The sequence below is a fragment of the Furipterus horrens genome, unplaced genomic scaffold (genome assembly GCF_987537825.1).
Source record: "Furipterus horrens unplaced genomic scaffold, mFurHor1.1.pri manual_scaffold_8, whole genome shotgun sequence".
Taxonomy (NCBI): domain Eukaryota; kingdom Metazoa; phylum Chordata; class Mammalia; order Chiroptera; family Furipteridae; genus Furipterus; species Furipterus horrens.
Window position 1 is genome coordinate 28,437,771 of NW_028327178.1, and position 11,065 is coordinate 28,448,835.

At 39.7% G+C, this 11,065-nt stretch overlaps 1 protein-coding gene across 2 annotated transcripts; it reads left to right on the forward strand.

Moving 5' to 3' along the window:
• The first annotated feature begins 335 nt into the window (after nt 1-335).
• On the forward strand, nt 336-7,317 carry ZNF24 (zinc finger protein 24). 2 transcript variants are annotated; one of them, XM_090285656.1, is made up of 4 exons: nt 336-548; nt 2,736-3,242; nt 3,414-3,561; nt 5,795-7,317. In XM_090285656.1, the coding sequence occupies exons 2-4, from the start codon at nt 2,823-2,825 to the stop codon at nt 6,331-6,333; spliced, it is 1,107 nt and encodes a 368-aa protein (XP_090141782.1). In that variant the 5' UTR covers nt 336-548; nt 2,736-2,822; the 3' UTR covers nt 6,334-7,317. The 2 variants fall into 2 exon arrangements, with proteins under 2 accessions (XP_090141782.1, XP_090141781.1); XM_090285655.1 differs by having other exon boundaries at nt 336-466.
• The last annotated feature ends 3,748 nt before the right edge of the window (nt 7,318-11,065 follow it).

The window sequence follows — 11,065 nt, forward strand, 5'->3', positions numbered from 1 at the left end:
AAAGCTTGGTGACAGTGCCTGGCACAATGTAGTAAGCATTTATAAATATAAGCTTTTATTACTTCTTTCAGAGGATTACTGTGAGGATCACATGAGAAATCCCATGTGAAAGGGATTGTGAAACCATAAAGACTATCTTAATGGCAGAATTCTCTCTTTCTTTAACTTGCGTTTTAAGCGGAACGCAGAACTATGGGCTACCCGAGGAAAGAGGCACCAGGCCAAACCCAGGCTCAAAGCGGTCATTGTCGTTGGGCCGCCCCTCCCCCGCGCAGAGCACATCTCCACGGCAACGCGGGGCTTCACCTCCCTCCTCCTTCTGGGGCCAACAGACCGGAAGCAGTCCGCGCTGGGGGCTTCTGGGAAACGGCTTGTGAGTGGCATTTCTGCGTCTGCGTTGGACAGCGAGGCTGCTGTGGTTCCTGAGCCGGAGGTTTGCGCCAGAGTGGAGGAAACGGTGTCCGGGGTACGCTGGGATAGGGGCCGCGGACCGCTTGGAAGAAGCCAGCGAAGAAACCTGGCGGGGACCTTCCTCGAGTCCCCGGGAGGTGCGGGGGACAGGCCGCAGTCTTCGCGCCCAGCAGTTGCAGGGCGTGGAGGGGTAGACCAAAGGCCAGATAGGGCTTTCGACACCCTCCGACGGTTCTTTTCCCTTCTCTTCCTTGACCCTCGTCTTTCCCTTCCCCCATCAGCCGGTTTTGTTCTATTTCGAGGCCCTGGCGTCTCGCAGAGAGTTCTGGGACTTGGTTCGGGCGGAGGCGGGGAAGGGCGGGTCTTGTGTGAGAGCTGCCGGGACTTGTAGTTCCGTCGGCCGCGGGGGGAAGTGCTGTGGCCCCGATATTGACGGGCCCGAGTGGCCTTCAGTCGTCTGAACTCCGCGGCTGTGAGTGCGGCGAGGCTGGAGGAAATCGGGGTTCAGGCAGGGTTCGCAGCAGCACTCTGCAGGAGTGAGGTAGGGAGATCACCCGAACAAGGCTACCCACGCAAACTGTCAGGACCGCGGGCTTGCCCTCTCGTTAGCTCATTCATGTCCCACGGCCACGGTACCGGATGAGAACATGGAAGAGAAATTTCTTTTATATAGAATGCTTGAACCATTGACAAGGTAGGATAGGAACGAACAAATCTGTCGGCAAAACCTTACTTAGAGGCTTCCACACTCCAGAGTACTGAATTAAAGTTCTGTGTGTTATCTATCTGATAAGGTCTTTTCTGATCCTGGTCTTCAACTTGATAAGGGTTATAAGTTTTTTTGAAATTATTGGTTTTCAGATTCTGGGCTCTGAATAGAGTCATTGAGTAGCTGCATGGTCCATTCCTAATATGTATTGTAAGCAGCGGCGTGGGCATGACTGTGCAAATACTAAGGAAATGATCAGAAATAGCACAAGGTTTTCCTGAAGAAAGAAGCGGGGAAAACTGTGAGTCATCCCGTGTAAGGACAGGATTCTGGGTGACTGCAAGAAGTTAAGATGGTTATGAGAGCGCCTTTCATAGAAGTTTCTGTGATTAATGCCTATCAAATTTAAATTAATTATGTTGTGGTGAGTGACTGAATAATTTCATTGTATGGCACTGGAGGTTGATTTTTTTTTCAATGTCACATTATCTGTTCCTGAGCAAGTGAATAACTTTTCACATATATTTTAAGAGTACGGAGTTCTTAAACATTTTAAAAATATTTTTTAACTTAAAATTTTTTTGTCTTAAATTATTTTTTTCTTGAGCAGGTAATAAAAATGCATCCTTGATTTTGAGTTTACCTAAGTGTGTCAGGGAACACTAGTCCTGAACTGCAAATAATGCATTTCAGGATCAAATGCATTTAGAAAACATTGAAGTGGGCTGGTTCTTACTTGGGTTATTTTGATTATTGAAATAGGGTGTGTTGGTTTTTATAGGTCAAACTTTTTCTCTAAAAGGTCAAATAGTGCCCTGGCTTGTGTGGTTCCATGGATTGAGCTCTGGCCTGCGTGGTGAAAGGTCGCTGGTTCAATTCCCAGTCAGGGCACATGTCTGGGTTGCGGGCCAGGTCCCCAGTTGGGGGTGTGCAACCGGTTGCTTGCACATTGATGTTTTTCTTCCTCTCTTCCCCTCTCTCTAAAAGTAAATAAATAAAATCTTTAAAAAAAAAAGACCAGATAGTAAATTTTAGATTTTTCAGGCCATGTAGTCTCTGGCAACAATTCAGCTCTGCCATTGTAGCATGAACTGTGCACAAATAAAATCATTTAGGAACACAGACATTTTAATTGCATATCATTTTCACATGTCATGAAATATTCTTTTAATTTTTTCACCCATGTAAAAAATGTGGAAACTATTCTTAATACAGGTGTTATACAAAAAGGGGCAGCAGGCCAGATTTGGCTGTGAGTTGTAGTTTGCCAACTTCTGGTGTAGGTTATTGATTGGAATTTTAAATTCAGTAAAAGAAATATTTTTTCTTTTTTATTTATTTGCTTGTTTATTTTATTTTTAGAGAGAGGGGAAAGAAGAAAGAGAGGGAGAGAAGCATCACTGTGTGGTTGCCTCTCACTCGCGCCCCCAACTGGGTACCTGACGTGCAACCTAGTCATGTGCCCTGACTGGGAATCGAACCAGCGACATTTGGCTCGCAGGCCGACTGAGCCACAGCAGCCAGGGCCAGGAGAACTATTCTTACTTTATCAGTATATGTCCAAAATCTTAGGATATTTGGTCATTTATATATTTTTTTATTTTTTGTGCCTCAGGATTGCCTGTGAAGAAAACGAGGTATTTCTCTGAGGCCTATACCCTACCTTCCTTGATTGTTTTTTCTTGAAGTATTATAAATCAGGATGTCTGCACAGTCCGGGGAAGAAGATTCGATACTTATCATCCCAACTCCAGATGAAGAGGAGAAGATTCTGAGAGTGAAGTTGGAGGAGGATCCTGATGGCGAAGAGGGATCAAGTATTCCTTGGAACCATCTCCCTGACCCAGAGGTTTTCCGGCAGCGATTCAGGCAGTTTGGATACCAGGATTCACCTGGGCCCCGTGAAGCTGTGAGCCAGCTTCGGGAACTTTGCCGTCTATGGCTGAGGCCAGAGACACACACAAAAGAACAGATCTTGGAGCTAGTAGTGCTGGAGCAGTTTGTTGCCATCCTACCCAAGGAGCTGCAGACTTGGGTTCGAGAGCATCATCCAGAGAATGGAGAGGAGGCAGTGACATTGCTGGAGGATTTAGAGAGCGAACTAGATGACCCTGGACAGCCGGTGAGCCTGCCTATGTCTCTTTTCCTGGGTCAGAAGCACTGGCATACCAGTAGGGAAAGCTGCTGAATTAACTCCACCCAACAGCAGTATATGTTTTATATGGTTCTCTTATGTGCAGTTAGTTCTTATTCTCATCAAATTCCGATCAACTGAACTAAATCTTATTTCCAGGTTTCTCTTCGACGACGAAAACGGGAAGTGCTGGTAGAGGAGATTGTATCTCAAGAAGAAGCTCAGGGAATACCAAGTTCTGAGCTTGATGCTGTGGAAAACCAGCTCAAGTGGGCATCCTGGGAGCTCCATTCCCTAAGGCACTGTGGTGAGGACCAGAATTTCATATGGGTAGCGGGGTGAAAGAGAGTATGGGCTTTTTGTCCAGAACCCTTTGCTTATTCTATTGTGTGTGTGTGTGTGTGTGTGTGTGTGTGTGTGTGTGAGATTTCCTAAGACTGAACACATTGCAGGAACTTGATTCTTTTCTCATAACAATTGGTTTGCTGACCTCAGGTCTTTTATTCCTAGATATTAACATTTCTTCCCTTTCACCTCTTTCTTGAAGATCTGCCTGTTTCAGGCTGGCTGGCATTTGCCTTAGTCTGAGCCAGCACCTACCAATAGACCAGGTCCCTGTATTTTCATGCAGTTATTTTTTCTCTTCAACATCCTGTCTAGAGTCATTTTTTCTAAGAAGGTTCTTTTATAGAAACAATACTTGGGTAAAGTTACATCCTGTCTAGAGTCATTTTTTCTAAGAAGGTTCTTCTATAGAAACAATATTTGGGTAAAGTTCACCTTTTCTAAGTATTTATGCAAAAATAGGCTTCTCGGCTATAATAAGCTTTAAATACAGAAAAATTAGACTAGTCTTTCCCAATATATTGGCAATTAATGCCACATACTTATTTGTATACTTTGACACAACCCAGTTTATTCCTAAAACTACTGGATATCCTTTTTCATATTTAAATGAATTGAAATGAAATTTTGTTTGAGACCGCTTTGGGGATCATTCCTTGAGGTAGCTGGCGATCTCACTGGAGGGATGCAGAATGAGGTGTGAACCAGTTTTCTCCCCACTTGAGGGGAACAGTGTGTTGGGTAAATTGGAACTTCTGGTGTGGGGGCTGAAGTCTGCTGAGAATCTGCAATTGTATGTATTTCATAGGACATTCTTTTGTGCAGTAAAGTTTTTAAACCACTAACCTTGGTTTGGAAGTGGCATTTTCTCGGGTAGAAAACTTCTCCCCCCACCTGAATATTAGAATACTTTTCACCTATCTTTTAATACCTCATTTCAACACATCTAGTGTCTGCCACACTTGAGAACTTCCTTCTTAGTGTGCCATCTCTCTCCACTTAACCTTATTCACATGCCTCTGTTCTCCAGGTCTCCAGACCCAGACCTCACTAGTCCCCTCCACCCCTTCAGTCTCTCCTTTTTCAGCGTGACTATCCCTTTCTTAATCATTTATTATAGTCCTACCCACCACCACTTAGTTCTGAGTGCTGTTGCTCACCCTGTAGTAACTGCCTTGACTTTTCAAGGTGTGAAGTTTCAGGAAAGTCTTTTTTTTTTTTTAAAACAAGATTATTTTATTTTATTTTATTTATCTGTTTTTTAGAGAGAGGGGAAAGGAGAGAGGGAGAGAAGCATCACTGTGCGGTTGCCTCTCACGCGCCCCCAACTGGGGACTTGGCGTGCAACCTAGTTATGTGCCCTGACTGGGGATCGAACCAGCGACACTTGGTTCGCAGGCAGGAAAGTCTTAAATGAGACTTGCTACCGTGGCGGCCTACAGATGTGATGGTACCTCATGCTGGTAATTCAGGCTTTTCTTTCACTAGACACATCTAAGGCCAAGAAGTAAGAACTCATCTAGGTGCCATGAGAAATACCAAATAGGGCAAGCTTCTTTTACAGGAAAACTTAGATTTATTAAGGACATATTGAATTTGTAAGGGTCACGATCTGAGTTAACACAAGATGTTCCCAGCATATCTTCAGCTCCTCCTTGTCAGGGACTCCTCCTGCATTCTAATCTTGGCTGTGACCTGCTCTGTCTTCCTTATTTCAGAAATGGTCACTTTCTGACCTGATTGCTTATTTTTTTACACCATTGTATTTTGATGTAATTTCTTCCTTTTTCAAAGCAAAAAAATATTATAATGATTTTCTAATAGTCAGTCTTATTTTTCTTTCAGAGTTCCATCCAGACCTGGCTGCATTACTGTCACTGTCTTCCTAACAGTCTTAAAATCTTTCTGTTCCTTGTTTTCTCATTTCCATCTGTAACCCACTAGCGTATGTTACTACTTTTATTCAGAGATAACTGTTCAACCCCTCTTTGTTATTTACCTCCTTAGCCTCATAATCAGTCGTTTTCTTTTTTTTCTCTTTTGTGAGTAGGCGACCTTAATACCACTTTTCATAGTGCTGTTTATAGATGTATACAAGCTATTTGTTTACTTTAAGTCCATTAATTTTTTTTTTTCCAGGTTCCCTTCTCCCAGAATAGAAAATGATTGATATTTACATTTTCTGTTTATTTCAGATGATGATGCTAGGACTGAAAATGGAGCATTAGCTCCAAAGCAGGAGATTCCTTCAGCAGTAGAATCTCATGAAGTTCCTGGCACTCTCAATGTAGGTGTTCCTCAGATTTTTAAATATGGAGAAGCCTGTTTCCCTAAGGGCAGGTTTGAAAGAAAGAGAAATCCTTCTAGAAAGAAACAACATATATGTGATGAATGTGGAAAACACTTCAGTCAGGGCTCAGCCCTTATTCTTCATCAAAGAATCCACAGTGGAGAGAAGCCCTATGGATGTGTTGAATGTGGGAAGGCATTTAGTAGAAGTTCTATCCTTGTGCAACACCAGAGAGTCCATACTGGAGAAAAACCTTACAAATGTCTTGAATGTGGAAAAGCCTTTAGCCAGAATTCTGGGCTTATTAATCATCAGAGAATCCATACTGGGGAGAAACCTTATGAATGCGTTCAGTGTGGGAAATCCTACAGTCAAAGCTCAAATCTTTTTAGGCATCAGCGAAGACACAATGCAGAAAAACTTCTGAATGTTGTGAAAGTTTAAGAAATTAAAAAAAAAAAAAGTCAACACTCAGGTCTTTTTCTTCAGAAATGAAGACAAAATTAAAAACAAGAAATGATACATAATAGTTTGGTTTCCCTATAAGAATGTTAGAAAATCCACTGGGAAATATAGAAAATTGTCACCCACCATTATTATTTTTATCTTGAAAGAAATGATGTCATACCTGCCTAGAAACTAAAAATTTAAACTTAATTTAGGTGTTAATACCTAAATCTTCCATGTTATGTTTATATTCTTTTTTTTTTTTCCAATAATGAGCTACTCAGTTCTTTTTCCCCTTCTTAAAATTTTCCTTCGTAGACAGATACATTAGTTCTGTGTTGATCATTTAAATATTCTTTGCAAGGATACATTCCCTTCTACATTCAAAGTTAACATAGGAATTATGAAGTCTGAAAACTGAAACCATCTTTTCAAAATTTACTCTTCTGTTTCTTTTTTACCCAATTTGGATATGCATTTCAGAAAATAGAAGATAAAGGATGACTAAAAGCTTCAGAGTAAAATTAGAAGTGATGATGATAAAACATCAAAAAGTGAATGGGACGCCTAGATTTGGAAAGATATAAAAATACTTTGATTCAAGAATTGAAATGTACCAAGAATTTATCTAAATGCAATTATCTGCCTGTAGGAAAACTCAAAAAAGCACACATCCTGTCTGTAATTTGGAGGCATTCCACTAATGAAAATAACGTTCTCCCATGTATCATTAGGAACTGGACAATAATCATAAACTATGAAAGTAGAAATAACACTAGGGGAGAATTTGCAATGAATGACTGTGTTGAAGGGCAAATGTAAAAGGGTAATGGTCTATTTTGGCTTTTAGAAAACAAAAAGACTTGAAGACTCAATTCATTATTACTTTGCCTTCATTTTTGTTAAGGACAGAAAAATCTCTGCCCAGGTGGGTAACAAGTATCAGGTTCGCTATTTTATTTTATTCTATTTTTTTTTGGTTAAAAGGGTTGAACCCCAGGCTAACAAAGCAGCCATGTATTCATTTATTATTAAACATTTTCTACCGACAAGGCACTGTGCTAGGTACTGTAACCCTACCATAAGTAGGTAGGTAATTCTTCCACTGTATATTATTGGGAGATTGGTACAAAGCTGTTTCTTGTGAGTTAGCCTCTTGCCCACGTCTGAGCAGTCCTGGGGGAGGTCACCTCTGAAATTCCCAGAGCCATACTTCTCTTACCAGTGTGTTGTATTTGGGGGAAAGGAAGACTCAGCTCAAAGAGCTAGCCATCTTTCCAGCATTCTTCAGAGGTGAGTCCAAAATTCTATCACAGTTTGGAGGTTTGTGGATTTTAAAAAACTAATCAATCTCTAGTAGCATTGAGGTTGTACTTAACATGTTATGTTGAAAGGATTGTTCTGTTTAAAAAAAAAACCTAGGTTATTGACAACTAGATTATTAACGATCAGAATTGATTGATCTATTTTTTTTTTTAATTTTAAGTCTTAACACATTTTTAAAAATGTATAAAAGGAATACATGTAGTAGTAGGATTATATACTCCTTGGCTGAGAATCCCAAGTACTGTGGTTCTACTGTTTAGTGGAAAACTCTGGAAGTTAAAATATAGAATCTGAGAAAAGGCTTTTTATAGTGGGCATCATTATGTGGAAAATGACCCGCGTGAATACAAGTATTTCATAATTCCAGAAATTTTGGTTACAACTGGTGCTTGGATCAAATTTAAAAAATAGAAGGTGAAATTTGCATGAGCCTGTGAAAAAGCATAGTAATAAATGCAAGGCCCACTGGTGGAGAAGTGAAGCAGATGGAGCTTGTTTATAGGTTTTCTGATAACAATTAATTATAAGAAATGTGCTTTATAGATTAAGATTTATTGAAGTATAAATATGTAGTAATGATATAATGTATTTTAAGTTATACAAGAAAATGTAGGGACTTTTGTTTGGGTCTTTTTCTCTGTGGCTGAGAGGAAACAAGTCAATGTCCAATAAAGGTATAGACTCCTCTGCTATAAGATAAAATGATCTTGAGTTGATTGATTGGTTGATTTATATGACTTATTTCCAAGTAGGCTTTGAGGGGGCATATTTGGAATTCTGCTGGGATGACAGGATTCTTACATCAGAGTAGGTAAGAAGGGATCAAGCTCTCAGTTACTGAAGTTTCATGCTTTTTTAAAATTTTATGTGTTTCCTGTATACAAAGAAGCTTCCATGTGGTAGATTTGTCTTAAATGCCAAAGATGTTTGGTATAATGTGAGAGCTTAGGAAAAGTAGTATTTGAGTTGGCAAATATATATGTTTGCTTTGCCAGCTCTAATACCTGTGGGCTGTTTAGAAAGGATTCTGAGGCTGAGGCAAGGCTCGGGGGGGAAATGGCTGATGGTACACAGGACAAGGAAGTGGTCTGTGTACTCGCTGGCTCTAATTGGGTTGTGTACCCAGGAAACAGACTGATTTAAAATAACTATTCAGTGATTTATAATTTCATCTGTACATCTATTTATACCCACACAGATAACCAGCAATTCTGGGGGCTGCTCAGCCTCTGATGAAGTGGTGATCTGGCAGTTGTCAAGCAGTGACATCTGCTTGGTTAGCAAACGAGCAGTCAGTGTTAATGGCATGCAGAGTGCAGATACCCACCCAGTAGGCACTGAGCATTTGCTCATTACTGCTAAATTTTTTTCTGGTTTTCCTGGCATTTACGCTCCCCATACTTACACCCAGTTGGCACTTGATCATTTAGCAGTACGTCTAGCAATTTATGTAAGTTGAAGGGAGGGTTATATGTATTGAAATAACCTGCATGTCAGGCATTGGATTAGAAACTATACCTATCTTACTTAGATTTATAGACTAGAAAAGCAGGATTCAGAGATCATGTGACTTGCATGTGGCCAAGTAGAGCTAAAATTCAAATCTAGTTCTGTGAACTCCACGGATGTATATTTTTCCACAGTGCCATGAGTGGTGGCTGTTAAACCTTGATTTTAGGTTTTACCTTTTATGGTTCAGATGCTTTTATCTTTTATAGTTAACAAATGTGAAAACTATTAAATATGCTTGTTTAAATTTTCAATAGTGCAGAATGTAAAGGGGAAAAAAATGACATTCCTTCTCATAGTCTGACTCAGAAAAAATAATTACTTGGTTTGCAATTCTTCCAGAACTAGGTATATACAAATTTAAGCAAAAATGTGTTAATAGCTGACACTTGTGGTTTTGATAAAGGCACTGTTTGAAGTGCTTTACCATGGATTAACACTTAATCCTCACAGCACCCGTATGAGGTAGGTACATATGCCCATTTTACATATACTGCACTGAAATTTGCCTCCTCTCCTTTCCCATTTGATATAGACATTGTTTTCAATGGCTGCATACACTATCCCATTGCATGAATATACTGTAATTTATTCAACCAACCCCTGGATAATTTGGTTCTTTCCAGTGTTTTTTATTACAGATAAAGGTATAGTTAACATCTTCGTACATATATTTTGCTGCCTGTGTGGGTATTTCTGTAGGATAAATAGAAGAGGATTTTGGGGGGTCTTAATGTGTACATTCAGTATTTTAAGAGATGCCACCCAAAAGATTGTAGCAATTTACAGCTCCATCAATAGTAAGAGTGCCTGTTGGCCTATACTCACACCAATCCTGTACCTTAAATAATTTTGCCTGTCTGGTAAGCAAATTTATTTTCTTTTCTTAAACTATTAATGAACATTTCTTCATTTGTTTATTGGCCATTTGCATTTCCTGTTGTGAATTGTGCTTGCCCATTTTAATTTTTTTTTAATTATGAAAGTAGAAATGACTACCACCTCATTGTAAAAAATGTAAATGATAAAAGAGAGTCCCTTTTCTGTAGCACTTCGAGTCACATTCCACTGCCAATAGTTTAGTGTACACTCATCTAGTTCCCTTTCCATACATTTCTATATGAATATACATAAACATATGAAAGTTATTTGTACACGAATAAGATCTTATATGTATTGTTCTGGAGCTTGCTTTTTTTACCTTTTTTGTTTCAAAAACCTATCCTGAGGTTCTAAAATTTCTTTAATGGTCAAATAGGGTTAAGTATTATGAAACCACCATTATTGAACTATTTTCTTATATTCTTCTCTTGCTATTACATTGCCAAAGTAATTTTTTTTTCATATATCTTTATGCACGTGTGTGAATATTTCTTTAGGATGGAGTTGTTATAAGGTGGATTGTTGCGTCAAAGGGTGTGCTCTCTGATAGACCCACCTTATTAGCCTTCCCAAAGGCCTTCATAACTTTATTTTACCAACTGTATTGGAAGAGCTCATTTCCCCATAATACCCTTACTTACAGATGATAGTTTTATCTGTTGAGAAGGAAAAAAAAGAACCCTTAATTGCATTCCCTGATCAATGGTGAGGTTGAGGTTATTTTCATGTGTATTGGCCATTTAGTTTTACCATGGGTTGTTCATATCCTTTACCTGCTTTCTTATTGGGCTATGTGTGGATATATGTTGTTTTTATTTGTTCAGCATCTCTCCCCATCTTCTGGTAACAGAACCCTTATTTATTGTGGGGAACCTGTTCCCTGTGGCTTAGGTGAGTACCTGACCAGGTCTGGCCTTCCTGAGTTCTGCAGCTCCCTAGCCACAGATTAAAGAATAGGCATGTTACTCAAGCCAGGCTAAAGAGAGCCCTCAACAGAACTTCTGCAGAAACT

Coding starts and splice junctions, on each gene's coding strand:
- ZNF24 (XM_090285656.1), top strand. CDS start 2,823: ATGTCTGCACAGTCCGGGGAAGAAGATTCGATACTTATCATCCCAACT. Junction 3,243..3,413: donor TAGATGACCCTGGACAGCCG/GTGAGCCTGCCT, acceptor TCTTATTTCCAG/GTTTCTCTTCGACGACGAAA. Junction 3,562..5,794: donor CCATTCCCTAAGGCACTGTG/GTGAGGACCAGA, acceptor TGTTTATTTCAG/ATGATGATGCTAGGACTGAA.